We start from the raw sequence: 19,872 nt of genomic DNA, 5'->3' as shown, positions 1-19,872 counted from the left end.
TGGGTCGCAACAGAACGTACAGTTTGGTACGGTGGACGTCTAGTGCATGTTTGTTTATGGGTTTACCAGCGGCGTACGCCCCGCGGATGTGTGCCCAGGGATATCAAGTAACGTCCATTGATTTATATCCTGGACGCCCCAACTTAAGCAAGGACGTGGAGCTGTAGGTGATGGTGACATTACAATTGAGGTGCTAATGTAGTCATATCATCGTCATTTTATTTTATTAAAACGTGTTTACATCACTGAGAGTTAGGTTGACAAGTTAATGAATGGAGAAGGCTAGATTACATTAATCAATGGAGTTAAGGTAGAATGTATTTCTTTGGGTAAAGTCACTTCAAGACACATTTATAGTTTCTCTTCTGTGCCCGGCCCTATACTAATCTTGTTAAAGTTAACATATACTCTTGCTGGCTTGTTCTGCGATTTTCAATTCTTGCTTGTTCTTATGGGCTTGTGTTTAACGTGTTCAGGCTTAGGTTAGCTTTTGCTCTGCCAGATGTCTTTATGCACACAAATGATGTGTTCTTATACAGTATGCCTTTTAATAAATATCTAGTGTTTCTGCTGTTTATGTGCAAGTCTATGCCTTAATTTGGCCTTCATAAAAAGCTGACCAAGATTTAATAAAAGGATTATATAGCTTAGTATCTACAGTAACTGTGATGACCATTTGAGTCAATACACAGTGTCTTTTATTATGCATATTTTGGCTAATTCGGTGTATTTAGTAGCTGTATGTATAAATTTCTGATACCTGTGTACCAATGTAACTTACATTAAATATGTTGAATGTGCCATGTTGCAACATATGCTTCTGCTGTGGATGTTGTCACCTATGCAACCTGCACCAGTAAGACGGTCCCAGTTGCTTTGGGGGCACTTGCTTGTGGACGCGACTGCACAGTAAAGCAAGTGCAGCATGGTGCATATAGCTGGTGCATTGGTTCTCAGGTAGAGTAGCTTCCAACGCATTGAAAATGCCAAAGTATAATCAAGGTGAAGCACCAATAAAGCCTAACAAGTAAAATTCCGAATTTATTATGAATGTCCTCTGGATATCTTATGGACGTTTCTGCAATAAATGTCTACATTAAAAATTCCACAAATGTCCCCTGGATGCCTATGTCCAGATTGTTTCATCCACTGGATATTGTTAGGATATTTCGTTTAAAAAAACGTCCTTTTAACATCCTATGGACGTCCGAATGTCCGAGAAAGACGTATCCAGGACGTCCAGTGGGACGCCTATTATTTTGCATGTGACGGTCCCTCAGATATCCGCCATATGTCATCCGGATTTGTGGGGATATCTAATGGACGTCCGAACGTCCAGCGCTAAACATCCATTCGATGTACTGTGGATTACTTGTGGTCCATTGGGGTATGGTGTCGTGCCCTTGCTAGACTGCTTCTCAAAAACTTTATTTTGTACGTCAGATACAACTTGTGTTGAAGTGCAGGATATGCAATCATACAGCACGTTTTAGTGCCAATAAAATTAGCTAACAATAGGCAGGTGAAAGTCCATATAAAAAATACATTAAAAAAAAGATTTTTGAGTGGAAATAAAAACCGAAAAATATTAAGCTAAATTTTGTCAATATAAAAGCCGACAGATGTTGAAGCCATGCACTGCGTAACGAGCGAGTGCCGAGCTGTTGCTTTTGTATGCAGATTCCATGCCTCCACTGAATTAGTACGCTCCCAACATGGCCGGTGTCATATGTTTGAGACAATTATAACTATGCATGTCAGGCACCGGCTGGTAAAGCTGTAAGCGGATATAAAGAGTGGAATTGAGAAACACTGTTCCAAAAAGCACTTCCTTAGTTTTACTCTAATACACAACTTATGTTGCAAGACCCCATAGATGTAACTGGAGCATCAACTATTCTCCAATTTATACAGCATAACTTGCAAATAAATTTTGATTAGTTGGACACCACCAAAGGCAACTTGACAGGAGCGTTCGGTAAGACTGAATGAAGTGAGCAAACTCTTGATGGTGTGTGTGGAATTCTTCCACAAAAGCGTTTTTGTACTTGAGGGAGAGGAGTCAGCCTGCATTTTGTGTCCACACTTCTGTCCACACAGTCACCTTCGGAACGTGCGGCCATTTTATGCTATTGCATTTAAAAATCTGCACCTCTATCCATCCGTGAGGCCCAGCCAATCCCAAAGGGGGCAATATTACTAATATTGTTCATTTCATTTAGAATAAAAAGAAACGACTGCTCAATAAAAAAACATTCCATGAAAAAGTATTGTCAGGAGGAAGTTTACACCTCCGTCAGTCTATGTCTTCGGCATGGAAACAAATTTTTCAAGTTAGATTGCTGCAATGATGACAACACATTCAGGTGAAGCATAGGCCTTTAATTCATTATTCACAGTGCTGCTTTCATGTATAGTATATAATATATAATGATTATTCTCGTAATATAACATGGTAGAGAGCAAACACGCCAGCAAGAAAGATCAGCTTTGCTCAAACAAGTCTCCACAGTCGCAATCACAGTGTAGAAAGGTAGAAACACCACTGAAACATTTTCAGTTCCTTTTATGAATTTTCAGAAGCAAACTCTTAAATATGCCATACAGGCACTGCACCAAATAACAGCATTGGTCACGAACCATTGCTCCTCTTCTCTTGCCCTTTCAGATAGACGTTTGTGTTCAATGCTTTAGTACAGCTTATGACTAAGTGTGCAGGTATATGAGCAACACAATGCAACCAGCACCACACTCAATGCTGCAGTTCCGTGTTCGCAGGTATTCTGAATTCACCACAAGGTCCAGTTTTTAATACCACGAAGACAACTGACAGATACGACAACTGCAATCCCCACGAGAGAAATCTAGATGCAAACGTCAACTTGAAAAGTCAGAAATGGACTAGCGTATAGCCTTTCCTAAGTGCCCAAAGTGTGCCAAGTCCGTGCAAAGGTAGCAGTCACTCTTTCAGCATGTGGGTAAGCAAAGGCGAGGCTAGAAATGTTTTTTTTGCAGAGGGTTGGGGAGTTCGTGATGTGAGCCATGTGCTTTGAGGTGGGAGCCTGTACAATTTGTGAAAGCAAATGTGTGCACAACTTCTGCCAGATGTCTCAATCTGGCAAAACTACGACAACAGTAACAGGTGCAAAGTATACCGAGGCAGCATTCAACCCACGCATGCATACAGGTGAATTGCGGTGACTGGTAGCAAAAGGTACTCAACACAGCTAATCTGCGAGAAGGGTTTTAAGTACCCTGCCATGACTACACCCTGTACTGCTCGGGATGAACTAGCAGCGCAAGGACAAGGGTGTGCATCATGACATTGTGAAAAAAGAGCTAAAGTACATCGTACAGAACAAGCCACCAGTGCTGCTCTGGTGAAACGGGAAGTACTGAAACATCTGATCTTGGCAGTGTGCAGGTATGTAGCAAGGCACACTGTGCAAATCATAATTTACAAGACTTTGCTTTGTCATTTCAAGAGAGTTCAATGACAAAGAAACAAACTGTAATCAGGAGTTACAAATATGGTCATAGAAATAGACAACATATGTCTGAGACACAACCACCTGAAACAAAAGAACGATCTTACTAAAGCTAAAATATAGCCTCAAGTATTTCTTTGATCTTTGCGTCATCGCACTGTGCCCAAGACCACGCTCAGATCTTCAGCACAGGCATCTTAGAACAAATACTTCAAGAAAACAGGCAGAAACAATACGCCTAAATACCGCATTGACACACCTCGTGGTCACCGGTGCTTTTCATCCTTTGCAAAACGCAAAATCGTAAGCAGAAGTAACGTTTGCACGCTGAGGCCAACATTCAAGATGCTAATCCATTATACAAAAACATTGCACAGTCCTCAAGTGCTACGCATCTTAAAGCAGCTGTGTGTGTATAGGGCAAGACAATACAAGAAACTACTTCCACACAACAATGACCTGCGCCAGGCCGTACCTCGCAGTCTAATGCCACGGTTAAGATCCCTTCTCGTTGATCAAAATGTTACCGTTGATCAAATCCTGCACCCACAAATTCCACAAGTGCATTTTACCCACTTGCCACCTTTACCCTGCACATATCTACCAGATGCAAGCATCTAAAGGTTTGCTGATAACTATGCCCCTACTGACGCAATTCGCTCTCTCTACAGGCAGGGAATTTCACAGCCCACAGTTGTGAGGCTCCCCTCACCTCCCCCCCCCCCCCCCCAAGAAAAAAAAAACAGCAACCACATGCACTGGCTGAAGTGCTGTTTCTATTGCGTGTCTATGTCGTGTGCAGAGGCTACAGTGGTGCCACCATGTCCTATTGCCCTATATTGCAGAGCTAATCAGAAACAGGTGCAGCTAGAGAAGGGAGGGCAAGAAGGCAGGACAGGCCTTCCAAATAGGAAGGTGTACTTACATGCTCTAAAGCAAAAATTGCAGAGACAAGAGAGGTAGGTGCAATGGCAGAACTAGTATTTGTGTTTTCCAATTTACATCACATAAGCCAGACTCGCCAAGCCCACATTTCAAGCTTGGGTAGTGTCGCGACTAGCTGGCTGAAGGGGGTTAAACACTTGTACGGTCAAAACTGTCACAAGACTTACTGCAGCTTTGCTGGGAGCATACTTTGTGCCAACGAGTCTTGTTGTTCATGTCTGACATTCTGTAACATAAACTGCGGCTGTTCACATATCAATTTGTCCCTGGATCCCAAAACCACAATATTGAGAATGCATTACCCCTCGCTTCACCGTCATACTGCAGTGTTTCCCTTTTTACCACACGATTCCAGCAGACCGTAGAATAGGAAAATGGCAAGGCAACAATATAGATCCAAGATACTGTAGGTGCAATGACTTGTCATCACTTACAATAAGTAAATAAACAATCTATTTTAAAAAATGTACACTTTCAGACAAACTATAACTCAATGTTGGTTATGTTACAGGCTAAATGGCTCAATAAAACCACAGCAAAATGTGCATCACACAACAATGTGTGGCAAAATTAGCAGCATTATGTCTCAAACATGACTAAAGCAAAATATATAGTGTCGATACAAGTACCATTTGAAGACAATGTTCTAAAACATAGACAGCTAGTGTACCGAAGCAGCCTCAAGAAAAGGCACAGCTTGGAAAGTGTACAACGCGAGGCAAATAAACAAGCATCCTGGTCACATCTCAGGCTTGTAAAGCATTAAGAAGAGACAAAACACGGAAGAGCAATTTCATCATCAAGCTCTTGAAAGGGAGTGCATCAATACAGACAAGATCCTGTGGAGATGCAAACTGAACTGACAACGCATGCCACTGAACTTTTACGCACTGCACGCAACAACAGGCAGGGTTGCCAGCTTCGGCTACATTGCACCAAACTGGCTTGGCTACTTACCTAGCCGGGTTAGTTTTCTCAAAACCAATCACTCAATCAACTCACTTAAAATCAATCAAGTACTTCAGCAGAAAAATTAGTTTGCAAGCAATATAACAGCTTCTGTGTTGCACTGCACCAACAGGGATGCCCAACGCTACTCTACAATTGTAATTTCTCTTTCCAGAGCTAATGTTAGCGTATCACCGGCATTCCTTTGCTGTTTGTGTAAGGCATCCTCAATCACTGGTGCAGATCATGAATGAATGTCAGAGGTGACCATTCAGTCCTAGCTTGGCTACTTCCTTGGCTACTATTCTCATCAACCTTGTCTGGCTGCTTCTTGCGTTTGATATCTGGTAACCCTGCCACTTGCATCAGTCCTGCGCCATGGAAACTGTTAAGCCTATTTTGTTTGCACTCTCCTCTCTCTCTGTTAAGTATCACACAGCGTGTACTGCTGCAAACAAAACCACAAGAGGCAGTGTGAAACTACTTAAGTGTGAGCAATGAAGCACAGCCACCAAAATGCTGTGCGAGAAGGAGCATCTCTGAAAGTCATACGCAGATCACACACGACCCAAGCACGCAAACTTGCGCCTAACCACCCAAGTTCGCAGTGCACCTCAACACCATTGTACAAGGGCAATCCAGGAGCCATTGATGACCAGGCCAATCACACTTGAAACTGCCATAAACTAATGCTGCAACTACAAAAGTACCTTTGCATCCCTTCAAACACCACAGGGCATGAAGGAAGTGAGAAAGCTGCAACAAAAGCAGGGCAGTTGCCCAGTGCCAAGTTTTGTAGTAAATTATGAGGCATTAGTAGCTTCCTATCGTTGCTCCTATTGCAACTGCTGAAATTATCTACGCAGTGCCTTTGCTACAAATAAACAGGCGCAGCTCACTTGCACACAGATTTGGTATGATGTACACAGTTTCTTTCATTCACCTCACAACACATTCTCTGACCTTCTGTGCAACGGATAATGCAGTTGTCTCGGCATGAACTGCACATTTAGCATGCCTGACGACGTTCAAATTCAACCGTTGTACTTGCTATGTGCAAGAAAGCAGAAAGTTGGGTTGAAGTGAGCGAAGCACAACCATGCCACAATATTAAAACTGATCCTGTCCGTGCCTCTGCAATGCCATTTAAGACAATAGTCTAGCTTACATCCAAGTGTCAAGGTCAGTGCAACTCCCTGACCCAGACGCTACGAAGGAAATATCAGCAGCACGAGAAAACAAATTAAATGATGAGGAACATCGTCTCCTCCAGCATGTTCCCTTGCAAAACAGCACATATTAGATCAGGGTTGCCAGGCTTGGCTACTGGGCACAACCGTAGCTACCACCACCAACTATAAACATCAGGGTATCGCAAAGGTACCTCGAGAATACCAGCAATATTAAATTTTGCAAAAGTAATGCACACTTTTGTATTGTAGCAGTAGTATACAATCAGCTAGACAATGTGTATCTGCCTGCACTGCTATATTTTAAAATGCAATACCAATGTTTCTGAGTACACCTAACATCCGTGATGTCTAGCAATGATTATTTTGTTGCAGCTTGGCTACTTTTCTTGCTACTTTTGTCACTTACGACTAAGCTGGCTACGTGCTACTTTCAGACACTTCATAGCTACTTTTCATGTTTGGAACCTGGCAACCCTGCGTGGCAACAGACGTATTAATGCAGAGTGCAAGTGCTTCGCCTGTTATTAAACAATCGGTTCCCAGCAACTAACTCGCTTTTTTCTTCTACATCGAACCAATAAAAAGATATATTGTTCGAAAGCAGTTCATGAAAGCAGTCGACAGTGAAAGCTTCATTTGCACGCACATCACATTTCAAAAGGTATTATTTGCCTTCATTTCAAGTGCTTTCATTTAAGACTATTAAGCTAGGCCAAACACAGCTCTCCCGAGTCATGAAAATGACTGCATATATTATTACTTTACGAGATCTGTTTTTTCCTTGAGATTGCATACTGACATATACTGTGTCATGTTGGCGGCTACCACCTTGAGCGCATGTACATAGAACAGCTGGTTGTTTGTGCTGCAAGTGTATTTCCCTACAATATTGCGAGTCATGCACCACTGTGGCAAGCATGACTCGGCAAGCCAGAGCAGACCTTTCACTTGACGGAATTGAAGCACTGCGGAAGCTGAAAGCACGCGAAAAGCCTGCCCTTCTTTTCAAGCAATAAAATAGCGCCAAGTTTATGGCAACTTAAAGCTTTATTGCATGGAAAGCAAAAGCACAACTTGAGACAATTAAATAAACACTGACAAAAATCTGAAAAACAAGTGTCCCAGCTGCTGATCTTTTTTTTTTTTAAGACAAAGCAAAATGAGGCCCACACACAAAATACAGGCGAGAAAAAATAAAATAAAAAAGCTATTTGTACAATTTGGTTAATGTCGTGCTCATGTGTTAAATTTTTTCAAACGCACGCTTCGTCAATTCAACCACCAGTTTTGTGTGACTGAATGGTAGCTTTAACCACTGAGAGTATCTTCACAACCATTCTCTATTGGCAGCCATAGTAATGACTCTTCTGGTTTGTAGACATTGTAATCCTTCCATCCCTGCGAGACTTTTAACACCATGCTTACACTCTGTGTTAGCAAGATAATAACTACTGAATGGTTATGCTGCTTGCTTCTTATGCCATAAGTGTCTTTTATTGCTACACTGCAAGTTTCTTTCAGAAAAATTACAAAAAATAGTTTCTCTGACACAAATCACCCTACTTATGCTTTTTCAGTGACCTGTGTTTCTGCTGACGTGACGACACCGATTATGCTCCAAATTTATAAGTAAAACTGAGGCAGAAAGCATGTTTCGACATTAGCACAAGCAGTTTTGCAGCAGGGATACAAGACAAGTCGTATTAAACCAAAATGTACGCTTGATAGTGAAGGTTCATCATCTTATTGAAAAATATGGGTTATTTTGTGCTAACAGCTACTCGAGCACGCTGGGTCCAAGATTCAAATAAACAATTTTGTTAACAAGAACTGACAGTTAAGACAAACAAGATTTTTCAATACATCAGCATTTGTTGTAGTGATGCTTGTCCACTGCACTCGAACAATTTCTTTTTTCACCTGATGTGAGCTGAAAGTGAAAAGCAATCTCTGTGACCCATCAGAAGCCTATTTAAAGTTATAGTTATTCTTTCTTCATTAATGATGATACCTGAACTGAGAACAGTTTAAGAAGAAAGCAGCATAGCAGAAACAAAACAGAAACAAAGAGTATATTGATGTGGCTTAAACTGGTCATGCTCAGAACCAAGTACCAACTAGGAGGTGCTGTGCTGTGCCCTGTTGCACAGCCATTACGTGTGAACACAAGACCGCTCCAAAGGTGTACTAGGTCATGTGAAGGCTCGGACGTTTTAATGCTTGCATTATTACAGCAGCATCTGTGACACTATGAGTTTGGTGCCGAAGCAGACCACAGCCACTGAATGAAGCTGTACAGCAAAAGAACATCGAAGGTCTCATCTCCACTGTTACCTCAAAGAGGTCATCATGAAAACCAGGTACTGAACACAAAGCAAAAGTGTGCGTAGCAATGCTATAAAGTTTCAAAACCCCTAATATACCAAACTGAAATGATGCAGAAAACATACCCAAAGGTTAAAGCTATATAGCACTTAAATTTGCCAACACTATAATCATTTTGCAAACTGTGAAAACAGCAAAAAAAAAAAATGCAAGGAAACAAATATTCCCTTGTCAAAAAACACTATGTGCAATATAGCTCTCGATACTTGCAGAGCTCAAGTTCTAAGCCCTTTGCCTATCAAGAAACATTGAGAACCCCCAAATGCTCCTTAAATAAATCTTGAGCTGGTAGCCACTTTTGGACAAGTGCTCCTGCTAGCAAGCACCAGACTAGTGAACGTGGCCATGCATAGCTCAACACAGCAGGCGTTGAACAAGGCCACTCATACAGAGAAAAAAAAGACCACCCTCCTTCCCCTCAAACCTACCCTAACCATGTAAAGCTTAGCACCCCAGAGAAGCGCTCAGAAAGTTGCCTACATTGCTGTAAACTTACCGAGAAAGGATACAGCTTATTGTGGTATATTTAACATGTTACACTTGCATGTGACGTTATGTTTATGATGTCAATACTGCCCAATAATTGAAACGGAGGAAATGATTGGTGACCCTGTGAGAAGCTTTTACTCCTCCTCATACCTATTCTCCACCATTTGTCTCCCCCCCTCAACAACAGTTTTTTCATGCAACTTTTTTTCTTTCCAAGCTCCCCCCAAAATACTGTTGTGAAACATATTGACAAGCAAACCAAAAACGGACCCAGAAAAAGAAAAGTGAGGCAATGACTAAACTCTCGATCAACTGTCGCTTTTTGCAACAACCGCAGCCACCCGTCGCAAGCCTGTTTTTTCAAAGCATACCAGCAGGCTAACACGAGAAAGGAGCCGTGCTCGCTTTTAGAAAATCCTACTCAGCTGAGGCATGCCAAGGTGCTCTCGTGCGAGGACTGTACACATCTCTTCATGGTCGACAGCTCTATAACCACGCTGCCACTACCCGCACGAAATGGAGAAGACAGGAGGAAAGCTCGTCCTCCCATGCGGTAACAGGCTGTGTGCGTGTGGCGGATGGCGATGATCTAATGGCAGGCGCGGAGGAGTGTGTGCGTGTGTGTGTGCGCTGTGTCCTAGATGGGGCGCGGAGAGAGTCTGCAGGCGAGGTGCAGGCGTCACCGTGTGGCCCCCAATGATCCCAGCCAAGTAGTGTGCGAACCTTGCAGCAGAGCGGAGAAAATGGGGAAAGAAGGGCCGCTGACAGGCTTTCTACTGGTGCTGGAGACCCCCGTTGTAGGCGTAGTCTGCCTTGTTGTGCATGATCAGCTTGTCATCTACGAAGTAGAAGCTGTCCGACCGGGTCTCGAACGGATTGGCGATCATCTCGTCACCTGCAGCATAATGTACAAAGAGATTGAGAGTGCGTAAAGGTGCATTGCACCACAAATACAAATAATCCCACATGGTACCCTGGGACACATTGAAAGGCCTCATGTGCCTCATAACTCTCGCATCCAATACTCACACTGGATCATATGGAATACTGTACAATAATCTCGTGTGCCTCTTAACACCACTGGACATTCACTAATCTCATAAGATCATACAGGGTACTATACAAAAACTTCAGAGCTCCATATCACTTACATCCAATGATCCCGTAGGACCATATGGGTTACTGTACACATGTACCTCTTAATTCATATTCAATAATGTCACATGATCATATGGGGGATACTATACAAAAACCTGATGTGAACCTTAATGGGACTGGTAACCAGTCTCTGTAAGGAGCCAGTTTTTTATGGCACAACAAAAAGATCACCCTCGGTAGTGTTTACATCTGCAGAAGTTACTTCCAAAAGCGCGCGAATATTTTTGAAGCAGAATTTTTCGATCTGAGCAGCCTCTAAAAAAGAACGCTGAGAAGTGAGAGCAATGCTGATAGCCCGTCTCGCAAATTGCGAAAGCCGCCCATCATTCTGCTTTCACAGGAGTGAGTGCAACTCTGGTTATTTGACCTTTTCAAGCACTTTGAAAATAAGAAGCTGGTACAATAAGTTTGCGTTGTTGTGCAGAACTTTCCTATATTTGTACCACGCTTTTCCCGAAGTACACGCCTACGTCGAGGCTGGCTGACCCCAGCCGCAGTTATTCTGTCCATAGACAAGCCAAGCGAACTCATCAAAAACGTCAAGTGAAGAAAGGTCACATGATAGGTCACTTATGCATCTTCGTGTTCTTGCCACGTGGAGTGCCAAAGATCATTTTTCGCGACTTTTATAAAGAATTAAAAATATAAATCCACGTTTACTGAAAAAAAAACGGGGCTCGTTTTAGCCAATATGATAGGCAATCTTTCCATCCGCGGGGTTATCTCCAGTCATGTTATGATTGGTGGTCTGTCTCTTTAAAGGGATACTGACGCAAAAATTTTAGCTCAAAATAGTGGGTAACTTTTATAGCTGCAAGCTCATGGGTATCATCTGTAAAGTGTCAATAGTAAATGCTGCTTATTTTAATTTTAATTTAATTTTGAGGTTTGTGCAAATGACGAGTTAGTAAAGGCAACACTTTTTTTTAATTAACCTCACTACATGCACCTAGAGAGCATTATTGTAGTGGGGGAACATTACAAGTAAAAAAAAGACGGTGAATGTTATAAAAACAAAAATGAAACACCAGCGTCACTGCCAGTCACATTACACATGTCAGTCAAAGTAAAAAGGCACAAGATAGGAGGTCCTACGTGGAACCTCTATCATCAGCGTAGGTCTTATTTTTAAACAATGTTACGTCACGAGTTCCGGCAATTGATTTCAGTAGCGTGCGACGTCATTGGCTTGTCTTGCTGTTTGAAACAAGTTTCAGCACTGTTTCTGACCGCCCACAAAGAGTACGTACGTGCGTACACGAAGCATATGTGCACACTTATCGTTTATGGATTACCAGGTTACCAGTGCTGTGGGTGCAAGTAGCAGAGCTGGTGGCCCCATCCTGTGAGGTTTCGTACAACTGGTACAATGTATTAAAAAAAATGGTTTTTTGTTGCTTCAGTGTTATTGTTGAGGGGAATTAATATAAGACTGAGTACGTTAACGATAATGTCGCTACCAACGCTTGACACTAGCAATCAGGTAGAATATCTAAGTTGCAATATTAGTTTTGCATGCACTCTGGTTAGATACTGTGCCGCTAACAAAGCTGTTCCTGTCATACACCTCTCCAGTTACCCAGTAAACCGCTAATGGTAAGAAGCTTGCAGACGCGTTGAAACTCTCCAAGGCCAGAATCATACTGTATATTAAAGCTTTTGCCCAATGAAGCAATGCGATGGTGTAGCAATGCAGAGGTTTCCTGCCAAACTAGCAGACGAAACAGGAGCACAGATGGCATGGTAGATGGTGTGCCAGTGTGCGTCACAGGTCCATGCGCTCTCATTTCCAAGCATGCCTCTTGCATCATGGGGCACGAAGTGCCCTTCAAAATAGAAACCGCGACTGGTGATAACATACGAGTAGATAACTAAAACATTGTCGTGCGCTGGAGAAAACGAGTTTCTTTACCATGATTACTGGGTCAACGGCTACTGATTAAGGTAAAAAAGAACAGAGCACAAAAAATTCTCTCAGAAATTGGAGGATGCTTAAGCTTCGCCTTTAAGAGTAGAACGCGATAGTGTTATCGGGACCCGTTCGCATATGGCAAGTCGACTTCATTCACTGCAACACTGAACGTAGGAAAGCCAGCTTACAAAGACCAAGCTTACACCGATCCCCTTAAAGTTGGCTTCACTTTTAGAATGAAAGGCATTGCTGGAAAGACGTTTTTCCAGGGGCAATATAAGTGGTCCTATATTAAAAGGTGAACGCCCTAGCACCTCTTTTTATTATTTTATTAATTGTTTGCTATTGCCCCGACGCGCAGATGTCTGGTGGAAATGTTTGAGTTTACTCGTAGCAGAATTAGGTTTTCTCGTACATTCAAAGTACAATCCGACGCCGATTGGTAAACAATCCAATGGCGAATCCAACGCCAAAAGGTAAAGTCATACTTTACCATTTTTCTGATGGATTTCACTGTGAGAAATTAAATTTTTGTTCACCAAAACCTTGCACCACATCCTGTGCGGTCGAGGTGGTTGGATGATTTTCTCCATCACCCTCGATCACACGCCGGTTGCCGATGCCGGATTTTCTGCGACATGGGGCCCTAAACGCTATCGCGTTAATACGTACTCCTTTAAAGGGCCCTGAAACGCTTTTTTAATTCATCATAGAATAGTCTTACTATTAAAGGACGTCGTCTCCTGAATTTCGTGCCGCAAAAATGTTTATAATCAAGCATAAACGGGGTGTCCGCTAGTGCACTTAAACCTACACAGGGAAGAAGCCAGGAGAGCAAAGACCTGCCTAAAAGTTGAGCGTCTCGGTGGCAAGAGCCCTCATTGCGGCACCCTTTGGCAGCCGCGGTAGACTACGCTACACAGCATCTAGGAGGTAACGCGCAGCAGACGCAGCTGCGCGCAACTGTCGCGTGTAGACAGGAAGAGCGAAGATGAAATGATTTGTATGTCATTTTGAGATCGCTGACATATGTATGTTTTATGTATTCCACCAAAAATTAGCAATTATGTACTAGTGAGAATGCTCTCGCGATCACGCAATCAGCCAATAGCTGTTGGTGGGTCCAGCTGCTTGCGATGACGCTGCATGATGACATTGCAGAAGCGATGTCATCATGCAGCGTCATCGCTAATTCACTGTCTTTTCACTGTCTTTTACAGGAGATTGCAAGTTCCCAGCTGCATGAAGTGTAATAATATTTGGCTCACATGTTCACAACAGCCTCATTCACAGATCGGCAACACTTTCTTACTATGTTCAAAAAGAACACTTTAGGTTAGGGCCACTCCAATTTCCCTATTTAAATATATGTAAAACACAGAAATTCTTTTACGTGACAACTACCGGAATGATTTAAATGACATTTGTATTTCAGAGAGAAAGTTCAGCAATTATAGGAAGTATTAGTCTTATTCAGAACCTCAAATTTTTTACAATTTCCTAAAATAGCTAAATTTCACAAAAATAGAAGCATCAAGTTTCAAAATCCATATCTCTGCACCAAAAACAGATATTTTAGTTCTGTAAACTGCATCTGTAAGAAAATTTTAACCAGACAAATCTGATATGTATGAGTTTAAAGTTTAATTGAAATTGTTACGATGTGTACAAGGGTTTTGCAAAAGTCCTACACACAAATTAAAGCTATATATTACAGAGTGTGTATAATATATAAATTTTCTACAGGTGTGTCATTAGGTGCAGTTTACAGAATTGCGACATTCATTTTATTGCTGACATAGAGTTGTAAGAGTTGTTAACATGAAACTTGAGCTTTTTTTATATTTTACAATTTCCAAGAATACTTGTTTGATTGACGGAACAAATTGAAAATCTGCTGCCCGCAGCTACTAATTAACTTCTTCCTTTATATGCAACAATCCTTGTCAAGAATGGTGCAATGGTTGCCGAGAAAATGTGTTTCCCCCTATCTTATGTATTTAATAAGAACTCCCGAGCTAAAGCTTCCTCTTAAAGGGACACTAAAGGCTAAAGGTTAAGTCGAGCTAGACTGAAAGATTATGCTTCTGGAGCAACGAATTCTTCATGCATAATGAAAATAGAGCTTTTGTAAGTGACAAAATGATGGAAAAAAAAAATCGGAGTGACATTTGTTGTCACCATGGTGTGGCATCAGCACCTCTGATTCACCGAGAGCGGCTGCGACCCACCACTGCAAACGGCATCGCTTTTTTCTGTCTACAACGGCAGAGGTGGCAACATGTGGCAATGGACCCCCCCGAGAGGCTCAAGTGACCGTAACTGGTAACCTGAACCCAAGCAGAGCCACAGAGTGACTCACGCAAGCTGGACACCTACACCCGCAAAGCAGTACGCTTCGTATGTAGAGCTAAACAAGGAGTCTACAAAAGACATAACAATGCCACAGAAGGCGGTCACATGGAGATGACATCAAGTCCTCCGCTATGGCGCGGGCGGTTCGCATTGAGAAGCAGCAGCAGGACCTTCGATGGCAATTTCCTAGGCAAAAAAATCACTGACGATTACGATACTCCCTAATGCAAAATTTGAGCACGTGTTTCCATTTCACGTGTCCATATTTTGTACAATGATTATACAGGCACACGGCTTATATTAGGAAGAGAACGCTGTGAGTAGTGTAGCTGGCACGGATAATTTGTCTCGTGCGGCACATTACAAATGGGACGAAGACGAAGATCGCGAGAGGCAGTGCATGGGTAACTCATGGGCATGATTCACAGCAGCCACTGCAGACAGACCTTTGCTAGTGCAGCGCTTTGTTTGTTGCCGCACAGCCCGTCTTGCGCAGCTATTACTTTTCTTCGCATGCTTTGGTTACACTGACGACGAGAGCAGCCCTCTGTTGCGGGGATATCGTGCCACCAGTGTCAGCAGCAACAACACCCAAGGGAGCGTCGCACCATGCCTTAGCCGCTCGCCATCGCCCCTTGCAGGAGCAGTGATCACCGTCACACACGCAGTTACCCAGTTACAGTGGGCTGAGCTCAGCAGCTGACGCCACCAACGAGCGTAGCCCTCCCCACCTCACACCAACCTGCCCCCCTCGGAAGCGCAGATGAGATCGCCCACGCGGCAGCAACTCCGTGGCTGCCAGCAAGTCCGCGCATGCGCAGGCCGTCTCCCATTCGCTCCTCCTCCACTTCCCGCCTCATGATTTCTTCTTTTGTCTCCCGCTGCACTCCAAGTTTGCTTTCATCTTTCACTGTGTTCATTCACTCGGTTACAAGGGATGCCGAGGCATGCAGACGCTCAGCGCAGGAATGGGCCCTAAGAGCTGCATGCAGAAAACAATGATAGACTTCTGGACGAACACTCTGTCGATGTAGCTTGACTTAATGCTATCCTTTAGTGTCCCTTTAACTCTCATATTCAAAAAACCCCTATCACCATAAGGGAACACAGGGTATGGTGTCCCATATGACCATATGGAAGTACTGAACAGAAGGAAGGGTTGTGGCGTTTGTTTATATGGTATACCATATGATGATATGGGATTTTCGGTTACGGGGTTATGGAAGACACGTATTTTTCACCACGGTTGCGTGACTGGGTATGATACTAGCCAATCAGGTAAGTGTTCACGTATACACGCAGCACTTACACAGCTCCTGAGACAGGGAGGGGAACTCGTAGATGTGCTCGCACGTGTTCTTGCTGTTGGGGATGCAGAAGCCAAACTCAAAGTCGAACGTCTTGAGCAGCTTGTCGCGGAAGAAGTGCCGCTCAATCATACGGAACTTGCTCACGGGCTTGCTCCCCACTGTGAACTCCACTCTGAAAGGCCAGGAATAAAAAATGTGAGAGACGGCAATGAAACACAATTGTACGCATCACGCAGTAGGCACACTTGTGTTGCATACAGAGCAGCACATTCCATATGTGAAAGGGAAAACTGTCATTCACTTGAGAGCGGCGCAAAGCAACAAAGAAAACCACAAACTGGCTTTTTGGGAAGAAAGTGTAGCAGTTGAAGAAAACTTCACCCTGGTCCAGATATCAAACCTGGACCAATGGTCTGAAGGGGCCTTGCAACGCTCTTTTTCAAAACTGAGAATACACTGGAGTGAGCAAAATGCCTTTCAATGAATATGTTCCCGTAAAAATTTTTGGAAAGGACCTAGTAATGAAGATATAAAGACTGCAATGCTCATTGACCCCATTCCTCTCCGACACAATGTTTCCTCTCAGCCGGGGCAGCACTGCTGGGAATGCCTTGCCTATTGCTCCTTCCTTATTTTTCCTTCTTTTTACGGTGCACTTAATGGTAACCCTTAAAGGTTGATGTCTGACAAAGGTGCCCGAGAGTGACAAAGAAGCGGTGTTAGGACGACGTCTTAACAGTGCCATTTCCTCGTTTGCTAGAAGATTGGAGTGGTGTGCACGCATGTTCAAGCTTTTGCTTGGGAATAACTTATGATCACAAACATTCACTCAATGGCTGGCATCTATGGACTGTCGCACCGGTCTATGAAGTCATAGGTGGGGCATAATAATGGCAGCCATGAAAGCCACAGAAAAGAGTGAGTAATCGTTTACACAAGATTGTTAGCTCCCTGCTGCATATAGCAGAATAATATTTGGCTATCATGTTCATGGCAACATCATCTAAAATTGTGAACGTTTTCTTACCGTGTTCAAAAAGTTGTTGCAGTGCCCATTTAAACCCATTTGGGTTTGCTTTGTGGCTCGATGCACATCTCAGGTGAATGACAATTTTCCCTTCCATTAAACTTGTTTCACCTCATGGATTTCTGTAGACTATTCTAAATGAGTGAAATGTGTCGTGCCTACAGGATCAGTTACATGGGCGACAACAGCCCATGCTTTTGCTGTACATGTACGCTATAACATAAAGCTATTCCAATTCTGCAATCAGCCCTCCACGAATCGTCAAAAAATTTTCAGGCCACCCCCAACTTTGCCTGTCTGTCATGCGACGTCACGAAAACAGTGACAGCTCCCTATCTGATGTGACTTGAACACACTGATTATGTATGATTAACCAGAACAAAAGAAAAAAATTTATTCCCAATTTGACACCTTTTCGCCATTAGCCCTCTGCTATCGGTCACAAGTTTTCGGGCTTCGCCCACTTCGCCTGTCTGTCACACGACCTCACAAAACCGTGAAAACTCGCAGTGTCAAAATGACGTGTACGCATTAAAGATGCATTAATATGCTGAACAAAACCAAACTTTTCTGAATAGCATGATACTGCCCCGCTCCGAAAGAAATAGAAGATGGCTGCCCACCGATCACTCGGGCAACTCGCTACTCGCACCTGCCGGTGAGCATGGATTTGCCTATAATAAACCTTTTTGCGTGGCAGTAAAATGTTATTCAGCCCTTTCGGCATGTATACATCGCTCTGCCAACTCTTCCTTGCTGAGAATTCGTTTTATCGGCATTCTTATCCTTCCATTGCACGTTGCCGCGATTTTCGACCAGCCACCGCTAGCTAAGTAAGGCGAAGCGGACCAATCAGAGACGCACACCAGCACCACCCTCCTTATCCGGTTATCTATTTTCACTGCGCTGGCTCGGCCCCATCGAAACCCTCTCCACTTGAGCATCACCCCGCCTCTTATCAGCCAATTTGATTTTTTTTTTACCGCTCAGTGTAGGCAATATTATTTGTTTTGAAAGCGAACAAAAGTCACCTCCTATAAACGAGGAGAGCATTTGATTGGGCTGTTCAGACAACGCTGCGGGTCACCGCCCGACGCTTGCGTAGGCGGTTATGTAAATTTGATGTCAGGAGATTGGAATAAAAACTGGTTAGAATAGTTTTACGTTATAGGGCCCCATGTTAGCTCACAGGCCAACAGGCTGTCTACTGCGCCAATTAAAAGAAAACTTAAGGCAAACTGTGAGTTCCTTATTCAAATACTACATGCAAAATACAAAAATGCTCTAAGCAGACAACCACTAAATTGATTGGAATAAAATTTGTTGCACAAGAGAGAAATTCTGTTGACGTTTGGAAGTCATAAGCTTTGATTTAGGGTTTCATATTTTTTTTTATTTTTACAAAAGTTTAGAACTACACAACTCTGCACAAAAAACACATCACAGCTTTGTAAACTGTACTGGTTAGATCATCTGAAGTGAACAAATATGACACATTAGTTTACAGCTTATGTGAAGTTATTACATTGCTTCAGTTCTGCAAATATAGGTCCTACTCACAAACAGAGTGGCATATTTCAGAGCTATGTATGTGCCTAAATTCTGTCTGCTTCAGATGTCTTAATCAATTAATGCAGGTGCATGTACCTTCCGACAACCTTCAATGCACATCGGGCTGCATGATAGGTGAACCCGCAACAGACTCAGCCATCATGAAAGTTCAAGTGAATTTTATTTTAATGGGGCACAACACCAAGCAGAAGTCTGTAAACAAACTTTTTTCCACTGTGTTGGCGCACTAAAAAACCAACAAAATCATTTTTACAATTTTTTTCTGACATTTTCGCTGCATAGTCCGTGTCCATAAAAATCGGCCGGTTCCTTGTCAGCCGCCAATGGTTGTGTTGTTGTGCATACCAGTCGGGGCGTAGTTCTATGTTTCAACTAGTAGTCATCCCAGTCAAAAAAAGCAAGTGACTCCAATTGGGAAATTTCCAATTGGTACCAATTGGAAAATTTCCAATCGTAAATTAGTACATAAATGGACAAATTGAACCAACTGGAACGTGACCAATTGGGTTTTGTTGGAGAGACCAATTGTACCCAATAGGTGCCATTTGGTTTCAAACCAATTGGTTAGAATGGCCAATTGCACCAGTGGGCAATAGGCCATATACCCCGCAAAGCAAACCTAAATAGGATTCCAGCTGTCAGAAACAGGTTTGATATAGCCTTAGTACTGCATGCCATATAAAGCTATCCCTCATTCCAGTTTCCTTGAATGGGTTCATAAACTGAAAGTATGATTTCCCAGCTGGTTACGTTCTAGCTAGTTTATTTCTATTGGTAGTCCAATTAGACTCAGTTGGGAATGTAACGTGGGCCTAGCTGGTTCAAAGTGGCAAGTTCAATTGGACTCAATTGGTTCCATCCCTGACTCAATCATAACCAATTGGAGGTAAGGATTTCCCAATGGGCCTAGTTGATTCCAAATGGCAAGTCCAATCGGACTTAATTGGTTTAACCTTGACTCAATCGTAATGAGTTGGAACTAGGGATTTTCCAATCGGTTCGAATTGGGTCCAGTTCATTTCTATTGGCAACTGCAATTGGTTTCTCCTCTGATCCAATCGTAACCGGTTGGAAGTAAGCATTTTCCAAT

General features: G+C 42.9%; 1 protein-coding gene across 1 annotated transcript in view; it reads right to left on the bottom strand.

The window, feature by feature from the left end:
• Positions 1 to 2,361: 2,361 nt before the first annotated feature.
• LOC119445627 (protein unc-119) overlaps positions 2,362 to 19,872 on the bottom strand; it is a 42,930-nt gene continuing 25,419 nt past the window's right edge. The window contains exons 4-5 of the mRNA XM_037709889.2: positions 16,183 to 16,355; positions 2,362 to 10,343 (exon numbers count right to left, since the gene is read on the bottom strand). Of these exons, the coding sequence (XP_037565817.1) occupies positions 10,222 to 10,343; positions 16,183 to 16,355 (295 nt within the window). The 3' untranslated portion in view covers positions 2,362 to 10,221. The remainder of the gene's footprint in view (positions 10,344 to 16,182; positions 16,356 to 19,872) is intronic.

Source organism: Dermacentor silvarum, chromosome 3 (assembly GCF_013339745.2).
Source record: "Dermacentor silvarum isolate Dsil-2018 chromosome 3, BIME_Dsil_1.4, whole genome shotgun sequence".
Taxonomy (NCBI): Eukaryota; Metazoa; Arthropoda; class Arachnida; order Ixodida; family Ixodidae; genus Dermacentor; species Dermacentor silvarum.
This window is presented reverse-complemented; position numbering and strand designations above follow the sequence as displayed.